Source organism: Cyclopterus lumpus, chromosome 1 (genome assembly GCF_009769545.1).
Source record: "Cyclopterus lumpus isolate fCycLum1 chromosome 1, fCycLum1.pri, whole genome shotgun sequence".
Taxonomy (NCBI): domain Eukaryota; kingdom Metazoa; phylum Chordata; class Actinopteri; order Perciformes; family Cyclopteridae; genus Cyclopterus; species Cyclopterus lumpus.
In genome coordinates, this window is record NC_046966.1 from 13,454,489 (window position 1) to 13,470,028 (window position 15,540).

Genomic DNA, 15,540 nt, shown 5'->3' on the forward strand with positions numbered 1-15,540 from the left:
ATGGTTCACGGTTTATCTCATTAGTGAACACAAAACACAACTCAGACGCTCCGTGTATTTGCGTCCCATGGGACGTCATTAATGAGAAGGTACAAGAAAGACAGGAGGACAACAGACAGCGTGACATGCATGCAGTAAAATACTTGACAGACATACTCTGAAGTAAACAGCCAAAGGCAGAGTAGTGTCCCGCACATAACCAGTGAGACAAAGCAAACCAGGACATGTACTTCTGGAAGGTGACCAAGCCTGTCATATTGTGTGACACATTTATGATTGGCACGGCCCATTTATTTCTCACAAATGCCCTTACAGAGGCAGCAGCATCTTTCAGAGTCGTTCCAATTGTCACCAACCAAGACGCTCGTGCTATTCGTCCGCTCATCTCCCCTCTCCTACATCGCATTTCTCTTTGTCTTAATATGCTCTCTCCCTTTCCTGCCAGTGTCTTTCATTCGTTGTGTCCCTTGGCGTCACCACTTCCGCTTAACCATATACTGCTGCTTTCTTTCCACACACTGGCACACAGTCTGCCGAACAATGGGAAGAGAATGGGCACTGTAATTAAGTATTTTCTTCTTATAAGGCAACCAGTTTCTAATATGCTTGACAGCCATTTAGGGATGAGGTCATCACTTTTATGTTATTATATTTATCAGCACTTTCACAGTGTTTTACAATGATTCACTAAGAGAAACATTTTAATGATATATTGGTATAAATATAACTTATATAAAACGTATATAAAGAGGAAGGAAAGGATAAGGTGGATCTGCAAACTGACCATGCAACAACTCTAGCATTTCCTGATTGTAATCTTTGAACTATGACCTGGCTGTGTCACATGACCAAAACAACTAATTAAAACAACACCAGGCAGTTAGCAAGAGAATGCTGAATTATGCCCAGATGACCACAAGGTAAACTTGACAAAAACGGTTGTATTGTGTCTTCTGTGGCTCTGGATGGAGATGGTGTCATCAGGGGTTAATCTGAAAGCAGACTAATGAGTGAACTCACTCTGCTTTCTTTGGCCAATTCAACTTCCTGTCCTCCTCTTTCATCACCAGCAGAAGCATTGTATAACACTCAGCCATATGTGTTAGCATGTGTTCAGATCAATATTGTCCACTCTCCCTCCTTCTCCTCCTCCTCCATCCCCCACTCACTCGCTCACTCATATTTCCGTAGCTTATGTGCTCAGTGTCCTCTCACAGCTCTTGCCACACTCTCTCTCTCTCCATCTCTTTATCAACGTATGGATCTCTCACTCACTTTATAAGGTGTACAATTTCTAACTGAAATTGACCTGAAAACATGGGAAAATAAACAAAAGTATATATACCGGTATATATATATGTATCTTGCTACGGAAGCAATAACAATGTCACAAGGAAGCGGAAACCATTCACTTGGTTTGATTCCAGGCATGGATGCATGTCACATCATGTCTTTTCAATGGTCAATCTTCAAGATCATATCATTAAGAGCATTCAATGTGATTGTGAAGTCTGAAGGATACAGACAATGCATTTAACTGAGTAGCATTGATTGAAAACATAATTGTGTTTGATTACAGAAAAACTATTTTTCTCCTTTATGCTGGGCAGACACTGTGTATTGATCTTAAAGATGGGAGATGCAGACTGACTCAGGGTCTATATCACAGCAGTCTTAGTCGAGAGTTGTTTTAGCTACATTTAACAACACAAACTTTTAAACAGGTTCTCCTCTCTGTTGATGTCAATTGTCATTTCAGCTCCTCCACCAGCTCCTCCAGTCATCATTCAGTCCTGCTTCTCATACATTACATGTCATTTAGCTGACGCTTTTATCCAAAGCGACTTACAATAAGTGCATTCAACCATGAGTACAAACTCAGAACAACAAGAATCGAGAAAGTACAATTTCTTCAATAAAGTTCAACTACAAAGTGCTATCAGGGCTGGAAAGATCACTACAGACCCGCCACAACCTGGACACAAGCTGTTCCAACTCCTCCCCTCTGGTAGGCGCTACAGAGCACTGTACGCCAAAACCACCAGACACCGGAACAGCTTCTTCCCTCTGGCCGTCACTCTGTTGAACAATTAATCACCTCCATCTGCACTACTTGCACTATGACCACCTTTCTGCACTACATCCCCATTTCAATGTTGTTGTTGTTGTTGTTTATATTGTACATACATGTTGATATTGTTGTCTTTAATGTCTTTTTTATCTTCATCCTGTCACTTGTAATTGTAATTTAAATATGTTGTACGATGAGAGCGTCAAATTCCATGTACAATAAAGCTGATGCTGATTCTGATTCTGATTCAGTAAGAGCCATTTAAGTGCTACCAAAGTGCTACTACGGCGCTACCTTCCCTATTCAAGGTATAGTCGAAAAAGATGTGTTTTTAGTTTGCGACGGAAGGTGTAGAGACTTTCTGCTGTCCTGATGTCAATGGGGAGCTCGTTCCAAAATTGAGGAGCCAGCACAGCAAACAGTCGTGACTTTGTTGTTGAGTGTTTAGCTTGAAGTGACGGAGCTACAAGCCGATTGGCAGAAGCCGAGCGAAGTGAACGAGCTGGGGAGTACAGTTTGAGACCATGTCCTGGATGTAGACCGGACCCGATCTGTTCGCAGCACGGTACACAAGTACCAATGTTTTGAAGCGGATGCGGGCGGCCACCGGTAACCAGTGAAGGTCGCGGAGGAGCGGAGTAGTGTGGGTAAATTTCGGGAGGTTGAAGACCAGTCGAGCAGCTGCATTCTGGATGAGCTGTAGAGGTCGAATGGCATTAGCAGGTAGACCTGCCAAGAGGGAGTTACAGTAGTCTAGGCGTGAGATGACCAGAGCCTGGACCAGAACCTGTGCCGCCTTCTGAGTGAGAAGGTCGTATTCTCCTGATGTTGTGCAGCATGGACCTACAGGAGCGTGTTGTCGCGGTAATGTTGTCAGTCAGGGAGAGTTGACTGTCACGTGTCACACCGAGGTTCCTGGCAGTCGGGGCCAACACTGAGTTGTTGAAGGTGGTAGTCAGGTCGAGGGTGGGAGAGCCTTTTCCTGGAAGGAAAAGTAGTTCAGTCTTGTCGGGTTAATTTTCAGGTGGTGTGCGGACATCCACTGAGAAATGTCAGTCAGACAAGCAGAGATTTGTGCTGCTACCTGTTCAGATTGGGGAAATCATCAGGTTACACCACCAAAGGTGTCTGGACTTCTGCCTGATCAGATATCAGCATCACTACCTCTTGAAGTGATGCTGTCCAATCGCCAAAGACATTGCACTATTAAAATAGATGCAATTGTAATACGTTATCTAAATAAGACTCTCCTGATTCAACTAATGTTAACCATATATATATATGTATATATATATAGAGAGAGAGAGTTATAATTTTATAAAATTATAACCACATTTTACAGTGTGTACTAACATTTTTCAAAAAAAGGAAAAGGTTTCCTGTTTTTTCAATCCCATAAACTGTGTCATATTTTTAAGCCATACTCCAATGGAAGTTTTTGTTTTCGGTAACATTGTGTATTATATTATAAATTATTATATAAATGGTAAATGGACTGTACTTTTCCAGTCTCCCGACCACTCAAAGCGATTTCACAAACCAAATGTTGTCATTCACCCATTCATACACTGATGGCGGGGGCTACCATCCATGGACTGCCCATTAGGACTATAGACTAGCGGAGCCGGGGATCGAACTGACGATCCTTTAACTGAAGGACGACCCTGCTCTTCAACTGAGACACAGTGACCCAAAATAAAAATAAAAAGGCCAGGTCACACAGAAACCCTAGTTTTGTACGAGGACATCCTTCAGCCATGAGGCTCACAAGCTATTCTGCCCCAGAGAATAGCTTAATATATTATCGTTGAACATTTCTCACAGAGACCCATATTTTTCACAGCAGAGTGCTTTCCTCATCATGCAGAGACCATTTACAATCTCTCTTCTTGGTAGCCTTGGTGTTTTAACTTGTGCTTTTAAGCGAGGGAGATCCTCTGATCAAAGGGATCAGAATCAGCCAGGTTGTACTGTATTTTCTATGTCGAATCAAATAGCATTTTTGTTGTTTATTCCACTGATCTGTTGCAGTGTTTGATTTTTCTTGAATGTCCTCTCCGTCTCAGTCTGTCACGCCATCTGTTTTTTGTTTTTTTGTTTATCTGAAACTTTACTGGCATGATTATAGCAGTGCCAAAGCACTTTGTCAGTGGATCAATCTAAGTTCATAGATTTATTCTTGTACTGCTTCTCACACAGTGTGATTTCTCACACCGACTTGCTTCACGTCATTATCCCCTCCACAAATATGATCAGCATTTGTTTCACCTGAGTGTGTGTATGTATCTACGTCTGCACGTACATTTACTTATTAACACTTCACTCCAGGTGTAATATCTGTGAAAATGTTCCCTTTCCTACTCTAGGATGCTCTTTGTTTGCTCTTTCAATTGCATTACTCATTGTGAATAAAAGCAGAGTGCAAACAGCACACAAGTTTGTAGGAAACCTCATAACTCATAGGGGGAGGGCATGACAAGGGGTTGGCGAACAAGCACAGTGTTACTATGCAAAGTAACATGACGATAATATGAATGAATGATTGGTGACTGTTCTTTAAACGCTTAGTTATTTTCACTGTAAGAGTAATAGCATCACTGCAAAGTGCGACACATACTCGTTTATCGTTTTATTTAAATAACATACTTTCAGCAGCCTTCAGTTTGGACTTGGCATGTTACACCTCTAAGAAAGAGTGAAGGTAGAAGTGTCAACTCGAACTGTGGCGAATGCCAAAGACATGTACTTTAGCTTTTGCCTTTGACAGCACTGACATCTGAAAACGCAACACCACCCTTGGACATTACCCAACCAAATATAAATTCAGGCATTCATATCCAAGCTGTGAGACAGCATAAACTAGAGGTGGGTAACTTTGGGCTACTGAGGAAACTAACACACTCGAGACCCATCCAGTTCCAGACCCTGAAGTTAAGCCTAAAGGGCAGGATGCAAAGTGAGGAACTGCACCAGGCCCCCAAATCTACACTGGCCCTGAACAATCCAGATGTACTGTCTACATTTAATAGAATGTTCTGGGATTAATCATCTCTAAAGCACCAATTAAAAAGTGGGTCCTGCTTCTGATGGTATGGTTGAAGGGGTCTTTCTGCCGAAATATAGTTTCAACAACATCATTATTTCAAACACAGCTAACCTGGTGAGGGCCTTGTAGTTTTTTTGTCCAAGGGTCCCCGAGCAGGTTTAGGGCATAGTCCCACATGCACAACATTCGTATCTCCTGGAGTTCAAGAGCCCTTATCCTGGAAGGTTGGTATGAGGTATGTTCTGATCACATTTAAAGGCACAGGTGTGAGTGTAGCTGTTCCAAACAACCAAAGGTACTGTAAAAGAAACATGTGATCAATCAACTTGGGATAACAGCACACGTTCTCATACGGTCTCTCTTCTGACCGTATATTGTGGAAGCTGCCCATTACCTCCCCTCACTCAGCATTCAGACACAGATCCGTATCAACCGCTGACAGAATCACATTTACAGATGATGCACTGCAGAGAAAATACATGAACAAACAACTATTAAATGATGGATGTGTTACTGTTCTTTTACAGGCTGCTGATTCTAAGGCCAGTCCTCTGTCCTTCATATCCTCACCCCTAGTCAACAGTCTCCCTCTCCTCTCTCCTTGCATCCGTCTGTTCCCCTTTCAGCTTTTATTTTTAACCCTCAGGCGTGCCTCATGTGTGACGCAGATGGGTACGTAATGCGGGCACAGTAAACTAAGAAGGGAAAGGCCTGGGCTGCAGAGAGAGAGAGAGACGATAACTGATATGAGAGGAAAAGACACAGGGGGCCTTGTTTTGAGACAAGAGCAAGACTAAGTTAAAGGTGGTGAAACAGACGAAGAGAGAGGCAGAAATGTTATCATCCCTGATTTTACAGATACCGTGGTGCAAAACAGGTAGCCTCCCTAAAACTTGTCACCTGTTACAGGTTGCTGAAATACCTGCCAGTAAAACATGTTATCCCCTTGCTGTAATGCACAGGATGTCAAAAATGAGAAAAAATACCAACATTCCCACTTCTTTCCTCTCACTCTCTACCCCATTCATCTTCCTGAAAGCTCAACACACCCACTGATTTGTCTGAGCAGAAAGAAGAGGAGTTACATATCAATCTTACATCACTCAACCGTCAGCCTTTTCATAGAGGCAATGAATGAGCATCAACACTGCATGACACACACCAACTGGCAGGTTAACTGTGTGTGTGTGTGTGTGTGTGTGTGTGTGTGTGTGTGTGTGTGTGTGTGTGTGTGTGTGTGTGTGTGTGTGTGTGTGTGTGTGTGTTTGTGTGTGTGTGTGTGTGTGTGTGTGTGTGTGCTCACCTTAAAGAAAGGGGCTGTATCCATGCTAGTGAAATACATGGGTGAGGTCATGTGGGTTATATGTGTGTAATAGCGCAAATAATGTGTTTATTTGTGTTCCCGCAGAACGGATCCAAACCGAAAGTAGCAGCAGGAAAGACAGAAAGTTCTTCCTCCATATGGTCCGACACCATCCCCTTTTCCCTCCAACTTACAATAATGAGTTAACATTGCTCATAATTGGACAATGAGACTAAAAGTGCCAGTCCACTCCTACTCAACATACGTGTGCGAGTTGTTTTCAAACTTATACCTCACAATCCCGGCACGTAACAATGGGAGCAACCTCATTACTGTAATGATTAATAAGGCCTCAAGTAGGACTGTATTTTAAAAATACCACGGTAAAATTAGTACTGATGACACATTCGATTGCCGGCAAAAGTCTGGGACTTTGACAGCAATACACAATACAGAGAATCATGCGAAGGGAGACCTTATTTTATCTGACTAAACTAATTAGGCTTGCTGAGAAACATTTACAGTATAGTTAGTAGGAAGGAAGATCATGACAGGGAGAACTAAATGTGACTTAGTAACAAAGAAATAAACTAAATAATAAATAGTCAACATGGTCACATAAAAGGCAAGTAAATAGAAACAAATAAAAAACATATTAAATAAAAAAGGACAAATACAAAATAATAATATATTAATGTTAAACTAATACAAATAAATATAACAAATAAACTGACCAATATTGTTTTTAATAGACTAAGAAATTGATACAAAACTCCAAACACGGCTCATACAAATATGTGTGTAATGTGTAATAATGTTATTATTAATATTTCTCAATTGACTGTAAAAATATTGTATTTATTTTAAGCTGTCACGTTTACTCATGTACATACTGTTTAGAGCGATTTTAGTGACTAAATCACTTTTGCTTAATTCCCAGACTGTTTGAATGAGGAAATTGTCACACTTATCACTCTCTCCTGCCCACCCTACCCAACTCACTCCTTTCTGTATTACCTCATCAGCTCTATCACTCTCACGTGTCCACTCTACAGCACCTTTTCCATCTGGTATATAAGCCCCAGCTTCACTCACTGTCAGATCGTTCTCCGCATTAATGCCAGACACTCCAGCAATAACCCTCCGACTGCTCTCCCGTTGCCCGTTGAGACCTCCCCGCCTTGCCTCTGCCCCGGAACACCGCCACAGCCTTCTGTCCCCGACCACGAGAACTACGTCAGTTCCCCCTGGTTCCTGTCAGCTTTTTCCCCACAAGCAGATCCTGGACTATTTGTGTTTTGGAATAAAGCTTGTCGAAAAACAATTCTCGGGTCCTATCTTACTGCATTTTGGTCCTTAACACCCCCGTTACAGAAATGGCATATTACATTTTTTGTTCAAAATGCAATTTAAGGGGGAGGTTAACATCTTGTTTACATGACTACTACATGACTGCTAAGACTACAGTTTTCCACAGCCAAATACATTATTCTACTTTACAGCCTTATAGATTGAAGATATCGCCCCAACAGGCTTCCATTTTGAATTCAATTCAATTTAATTGAGTTTATTTCGTATAACCAAAATTCACAAATTACAAATTTGCCTCAGAGGGCTTTACAATCTGTACACATAGGACATCCTCTGACCTTTGACCCTCACATCGGTTCAGGAAAGACTCCCCACAACAATCCTTTTAACGGGGAGAAAAAAGAAAAGAAACCTTCTGGAGAGCAACAGAGGAGGATCCCTATCAGGATGGACATAAGCAAGAGATGTCATGTGTACAGAATGAACAGCATTACAGAGTTACATGAACACATTACATGAATATGACAGACTGTATGAATAATTCGTAGTAGGCATGGACCACGATCCAGACCTCCACAATCCATGAAACAGAAGGAGGTAGAGACGGGGGGCATCAGAAGGGCCACGGCAGGAGGCATCAGACACAGCCAGGTCCAATGGACCCTATGAGACATGAAGTCACAAAGACTCCAGGGAGGAAGCAGAGTTAGTAAGGTGCAATGGAGAGATGTAAATTCATCCATAAGGAGGAGAGAAGAGAGGAGATAGGGGCTCAGTGTATCCTAAAACATCCCCCAGCAGCCTATAAGCCTATAGCAGCATATCTAGGGGCTCGACCAGGGCAAACCTGATTCAGCCCTAACTATAAGCACTATGTCTTTATCTGCGGGGTGTATGACCAATCAGGTGAGCAGCCAATCAGGCGGTCAGAGCTGCTAAATCCCCCGATGGAGTGAGAAGGGTATCGTGGGAATTGGAGTGAGAAGGTGGAGATTGGGCAGATATGTGTGTTGGTGAGGGAGTGTGTGTGTGTTTATCCCTCTCTCTTTCTCTCTCTCTCTCTCTCTCTCTCTCTCTCTCTCTCTCTCTCTCTCTCTCTCTCTCTTCCCATTATTAGAAGGTATACCTTAAGGAGCCATTAGGCTGTTATAAGCTATCCCATAATGCCCTGCTGCAGAGACAGTCCCAATTCACAGAATGACATCAGAGGCAGGGCTGGCAACCAGGCTTATTTGCCTGTGTGTGTGTATATGTGTGTGTGCCGGTTTGTGCTTGGGTCTACTCACACATGAACGCCCATATGTATGTGTGTTAACTGGTGCGTATGTGCATGTGTGCGCGTGTGTCAGTCTGACGTCAATACTCCTCCAATCCTTATTTAACACCTTGTAGGTGTCTTATCTCTATGTATTTATAGACTGATCTAAACTGGGTACCAGTGTGAAAGGTGAAGTGTGCCTTTCCCGCTCTTGTTTGGGAGGAGGAACAGCGCCGAGCTGAACATTAGAGTGTATTTCAGTAGTGGGACTATATGGAAATATGTTCTGCTAGAATTATGTTTTTAACAGCTTCAGAGGCAGATACATACGTTTTTCAGTAAGGTGGGGATGAACAAATGATGAGCAAAGTGCTGAAATGGTGCATCAACGTGTTAAAATAAACCTCTACAGCCCTTTGCATCTGTTACAAAGCAATTATTGCTAAAGTAGCCTGGATTATGGTGCACATGTTTCACATACAACGTCATGAAGAGATATTTCCTGTGCAAATAGTCAAGAGCACTGAAAAATCATATAACAGGAACAGGAAACGTCAGGAGAATGCAATGAAGCCACAAGTAATTTATAAAGTGTCAAAATGATCATGTTTCTTAGCTGGAAGACCTCCTCCCATTGGTGTTGCTATTTCTGTTGCTCTCTCCTCCTACATGTGTGGTGACGACTGCATGCTACAGCTGCATCTGGGAGGTCTCTTTTTATTGTGCAATATTCATTCATGTAATAACTGAGAGCTCTCCTCGTGGAATAACCCAAGGCTGACAGCCAATTAGCTGCCCGAGTAGAACAGCAGAGGGGGTGAAGCCACATTTGAATCCTCATGGCAGCAGAGATGTATGTAATAATACTGTAATGACACTATTTGTACATACTTTTTTGTTTATTTGTTTTATTCTATTGTACCCAAAAGACTCAACGGCTATGGAGAAGAAGCTAGCTAGAATTAATTAGAGCTGTATCAAATTCAGAGGGCCAGAATCAGAGAGTTAACGATTTTAAATGCGAATCATATCAATTATTAACAAGAGTTTTCTAAACTACAGCTTCAAGCTGCCATTAGAGTCTCAAGCAACAGAGTGTGTTTTTCTCTCTGCAATGCTCATAACACTCATAACTTTTTTATTTATTCTTTTCAATACAGCTCACATGTTCTGTTAATGATTTAACAAGAAACGTTTGATGTTTATCTTCTAAGCCTTCAAAGTGCTCCAACCGCTCCAGCTCATCACAAGGTGGTTTGCTTCCAACCTTGATACTCATTTGGAGTAACTGACAATTGGCTACTTACTGCCACCCAGTTTGGGACATAAGCACCTTTGGCAATGTCCATCATCCCACAGAATCAACCATGACTGAATACCGAAGGCTTCACAAAGGTCATATTTTGCAGGGGATTTGCGTTGGCTAACATCAGCTTGAGCAGTGGAGTGAAATCCTCCTTTTGTATCATTGATGAACTTGACAAACATCAGACTGACTTGGCCATTTCTCTTTTGTTATCTTAGGTTATTATAATAAACTAAATCAAACTGGTTGCAACATTAGAGTGGGATATTGGGGTACAGTGTACTGAAGTTTCTTATTGGAGAGTTACATGTTTTGTTGTATTTAAATAGAACGTTTATGACTCGGTTGGCGAGGGAGAAAACAAATTACTGAAAGGACATAGTGAACTACATTAATGAACTATACGCATCATTTCAGAGCATCAATGATTGAGAGATACTCTAATGCAGTTTACTGAAACTGTCAAATTATATTTAGATGACTTGAAGCACTCTCAGCAAAAGCCCTGTTCTATAAGAGGCTATCATCACAGACGTCACACAGTGGATCGATCACATCACACAGAGGAAATGCGTAGATGGCATTATAAATTAATGTAGTTTGGTGTTCATTGATATTTAATATGGGTAAGATTTTTTTATTTCATCAAAAAAAAGTGGTCAATTTTTCTGCTGACGTCTGTGGACCATAACCTCCATTAATATTCCCGTTGGTGAGAAAGATAAATAATGAATGAAATCATAGTACGCTTCAAAGCATAATGTGCTGTTTTAGGTATGCTAAAGTTCTATTGCAAGGGAGATAGAGTGCTTTCTTCTTTCAGACATTAACAATGTTGGTCCAAATTGTTCCATCAGTAGAAAACAAATCTGTGTCTCTGCAGTAAGCATTGTGTTGATTGATCGAAATCTCAAATGACTTCAAGATGTGCTCCAACAATACCAAATCCAGTGAGCTGGGCGATTTATTGTCAAGTCATTTGAAGTGTGTGAGTGAGTCACTAAAGGTGTAGTTTGTTTCTTAAAAAATAAGAAATCGCCCTGGCAGTCACATTCTCTGATATTTGTTATGAAGATGCAACTTAATGTACCATTCCAGGTGATTAGATAAGATAAGACAAGCTGCTCAGTTGGCATGAATGGAACACAAACATGTAGGAGGCCCTGAAACTGCTGTGTAATTAGTGTTAACGTTTCATGTTGTTATCATCCGGATCTCAGACAAAAAAGAGGATTAGTTTTTTCTTACAAATGTATTAAACTCCCCCCTCAAATCAACGATGTATTTGCTAATTGTTCCTTTACTCTGGTGTTTGAGCTTCACTGTGCAGAATGATGTACAGAGTTTGACATTGGTTGTTTTCAGGTGCATCTGTTGAAGGGAGAAAGCTTATCAAATTACCCCCAAATGACACTTCACCACTGACAGTTCAGTCTGAGATTCAGGGTGTTATCTGGAGATACAGGTCCGGTAAGCTCACTTCTTTCTACACATAGATTGTTTTCCTTTCCAGACTTGTGGTCCTCAGACCCAACCAACACTGACTCAAGTGACATCACTTGAGGCCATTTATCATATTTTTTAACAGAGTACTCCCCAACACCTTTAAACAGACTTTGATGTTTTAAATCAGGGACGTTACCCTTTAACAAATTTGTTTACCACTTGGTAGTGACATATAATCTCCCTTTAAGTTGATATCACGCAGGAGCCTATTAAATATTTCAACATCTACACATTAGCATTCATGTTGAGTCGTTACTGATCACCTGATGCATGAATGCAAGTGCTCGAACTCCAGAGGAAAGTATCATATCTATGATTTCGGGACATGCATATCACAAACGTAACTGTTGAATAAGACTTTGTTTCAAGTGGATTAGGATGTAAGATGCTTTATTGAGGTTTAGGGTTGATGTGGCTGCAGGATCTGAGCACAGAATATTTGCCACCACTTTTCTTGTTGCGGCTTTTGTTGGTCTCAGATCCCCCACCACACAAACACACACAAATCAAATCCAGACTGGTGACCCTCTCCCCACCCCTAGTGATACTCTAATGGGCTGAGTGAGGGCTGACGTTGGTGGGATGTGGAAGAGAAGTGTGTGAGGGGAGGGAGGGGGAGGAGAAAGAGGAAAGTGGGGAGAAGGGAACAGAGGTAGAGCCAAAAATGGAGAGGGCGTTTATTATCAGATCCAGTCTCGAGGGTCCATGTAATCATCTTCTCGTTCACTTTAAGTAACTTTTAATTGCTCACTATATTACAATGTTGCAAAATAAATAAATAACCACCAACTGTATTCCCTCTATCCTGCATTCAAACTAACATGTGATCTTTGGGATGGAGGAGATAATATTACACCCTCTCTCTCCTCCTTTCCTTCTTTGCCCTCCCTCCACTGACTCCCTCTGCAACTCTATGCCTGCCCTCAGTCTCCATTGAGCCTCCGATCCCTCTCTTCCTCGCCTTCGCTGGATTTCACTTGGAGGACATGGTGTAGCAGCCATGTGGGTGCCACTGCATGTCACGAATGCGCCTAATAGACTGCATCTGGGGGCAGCGGGCGCCAAACTCGTTGAAATGCCTGTATTCGCCCTTCTCCAGCAGGTACTGGCTGCCACGATATCCAGGGAACTGGTAACCCACCCAGCTGAGGAGAGAAAGAGGTGGAGGAGAGGGGAGGAAAGAGAATTTACACACGGTTTATGTGAGAGAAAGATGCTAGAAGCACAGATGTAAAGGGAGGACAAACATCACACAAGTAAAGACATCGATCTGTTTGTCATGCTGTCAGATGCCAAATCACAGATGTTTCAGATGGCTGGGTGCGCAACAAATGAAGTAATCTCAGCATTTAAGAAACCCTGCCTGCTGTCTGCCACTCCTCTGACAGCACCGACAGGGACTAAACTGCTGACGCCTTCATTGACGCGGTCAATGTGAAAACAAATTACGATTTGATTACTTGCAAATAGAGAAAGAATTTAAGATAGCCAAGTTACAGATCAATGGAGAGTTAGATGAGAAGATCGATACCACTCTCAAGTCTGTACGCTAAATAAGAATCTACAGACAGCCGGTTAGTTAGTTGCTTAGTTGCTTATAATAAAAAGTGCCTCCTAGAAAATAGAACAATTGACTTCTTACAGTGTCTTTAAAGTACAACCCATGGTGCCGACGCCGTCACTGTCAAGTGACCACGACCTAATTATGCATATCTTTAAGACTAAATATAATCTAAATAGGGGAGATATATACAAATTCACCCCCATACAGTTCTCATGAACGAAGATATTAGCTACAGGGACCAACACTTTTTTTGTTCCATTCTGAAGAAGGGGGCATTTTAACATGGAGGTCTAAGGGGATTGACTCTCTTTTGGAGGCAACTTCAAGTGTCACATTTTCCTCATTTTTGAACACCAAACGTTGCCGCTTGGGGAAGACAGCTAACTCGGCTTTGTCAGGCTAGCAGAATCTGCCTACCAGCACCTCTAAAGCTCACTCATAAGCACATTACATTTGGTTTATTTAATCTGTACAGAGCCAGGCTAAATGTGCTCAGTAAAAACGCAAACTATTCTTTAAAAGAAAAGTAGAACATTTTTGTAGCATGATGCCAGACTACTCACGTTCCACAGCTGACCATGATGCTGCCCACTCTGTCGGTGAAACCGTAGGAAAACAGGCTGGGGACATCATCGTCCATAATCTCCATCTTACGGCCCTTGAACTCTCCAACCTCATGCAGGCAGATCTTGTGCTTCTCGGGATCCTAGAAGATTGTGTGTGGAAAGAATAAGAGGGGAAAAAAGTGAGAAGAGATAGAAGATGTAGAAAAGTAGTGCAAATGTATAGAAGCTTACAAAGTCAAACCACTTGTTTCCTAACAGACAGGGGGGTTTACCATGCGGACAGGCCTGAAGGACAGCAGGTAGTCGTTCTTCTGGCAGTTGCTCCAGGAGTCCCAGCGGGGATACTCGCCCTTCTCCAGGATGAACATCTCTCCACAGAAGTTCATTTGCTCAAAGCCCACGAAGCTGAGGAGGGGAGGAAAGGTCACAAGGACGAGAGGGGAAGAAGGTGATGAGCTAAATATGATGGACAATCATTGAATTGACTTTTAAAGGTGCACTCCATTGAATTAACACAAATATATTTGTATTAATCATGAAAGCCTAAGCCTGTAAAAAAAACTAAATAACCCTGATGATGTCCACTTCATGCATGTTTAATAAGTTGACACACTTTTCGTCTTTCAACTCGCTTATTTTTTTGCTCCTCAGACATACAGGATTGATTGATGAGATCAGAGGAGAATTGCTGCACTTCTTTCCTCTCAGTCATTTCTTTTTGTTGCTTTGTTATGTTACTACTTCAGGTAGTTCATTCTACTGCTGAACTCTCGCTGCTGCAAATCACTCAGGATAAAAGCCTCAGCTACATGCCTAAAATGTGAAGTGTGAAATGTCGTATAATGGTGAGGTACAATTTAGAAATTGCTCCATGCTCAGAGGAGTGTGGGTGTTGGGTACAGCATGATTATGTGCAGGTGGGTGTGTACATGCAAGCTGTACGTGCACAGGCTACTTACGGTCCGCTAGTAACGCGCAGGGAGCGCACCCGGTCCATTCCCATGTCACACACATTCATGCACTCGCCGTTGATCTCAATGCAGCGGCCCTGGAAGTTCTCCTGGTCATACACACACATCTGGATAGTTGGGGTCAATTAAAGAGAATGAGAGTCAAAAGGAGGTTGCAGAAGTGTGCAGAATCAAAAGCAACACCTAAGGAGAGTAGAAACAGGATAGAAAGACTGTGATAAACAAGATGCAGGTAGAGTAAACTGAAGAGCTGACAGCTTTCTCCAGAGGAACTGAACACATAGAGGTCTTGCATGGTAATTTTTTAGTTGACGGCCGCCCCCTCACTGAGCTGTAAGAACTAGCTGGTCGTTATAAAAGACATCAGCCTGAAGGTAAACTGTTAGTGTGAGGCCAGCTGCTTCACACTGTGTGAAAAATAATGTATGTGAAATCTGTATGAAATCTTTGATCATCTGCTATAAAGTGCGCGTGTGTGTGTGTGTGTGTGTGTGTGTGTGTGTGTGTGTGTGTGTGTGTGTGTGTGTGTGTGCGTGTTGTACCTTGTAGGCCATCTTGCCCATATCCGACATCTTGTTCTGAGCTGCCTTCCCATCAGTCTGGGAAGCAGACTTGGATTTCTCTCCTCCAGCTGACAT

At 42.2% G+C, this 15,540-nt stretch overlaps 1 protein-coding gene across 1 annotated transcript; it reads right to left on the reverse strand.

Annotated features, from left to right (window-relative positions):
• Positions 1 to 12,774: 12,774 nt before the first annotated feature.
• Positions 12,775 to 15,540, reverse strand: crybb1l2 (crystallin, beta B1, like 2). Its single transcript, XM_034538111.1, has 5 exons — positions 15,445 to 15,540; positions 14,891 to 15,009; positions 14,204 to 14,336; positions 13,929 to 14,071; positions 12,775 to 12,946 (listed from the first exon to the last, which is right to left on the reverse strand). The coding sequence occupies exons 1-5, from the start codon at positions 15,538 to 15,540 to the stop codon at positions 12,775 to 12,777; spliced, it is 663 nt and encodes a 220-aa protein (XP_034394002.1).

Bases quoted from the DNA above. Each gene is read 5' to 3' on its own strand.
- crybb1l2 (XM_034538111.1), bottom strand. From the start codon at position 15,540: ATGTCAGCTGGAGGAGAGAAATCCAAGTCTGCTTCCCAGACTGATGGG. The intron at 15,010-15,444 runs GTACAACACGCA...CCAACTATCCAG, and splicing joins TGGGCAAGATGGCCTACAAG to ATGTGTGTGTATGACCAGGA. The intron at 14,337-14,890 runs GTAAGTAGCCTG...TCCCCTCCTCAG, and splicing joins CTGCGCGTTACTAGCGGACC to CTTCGTGGGCTTTGAGCAAA.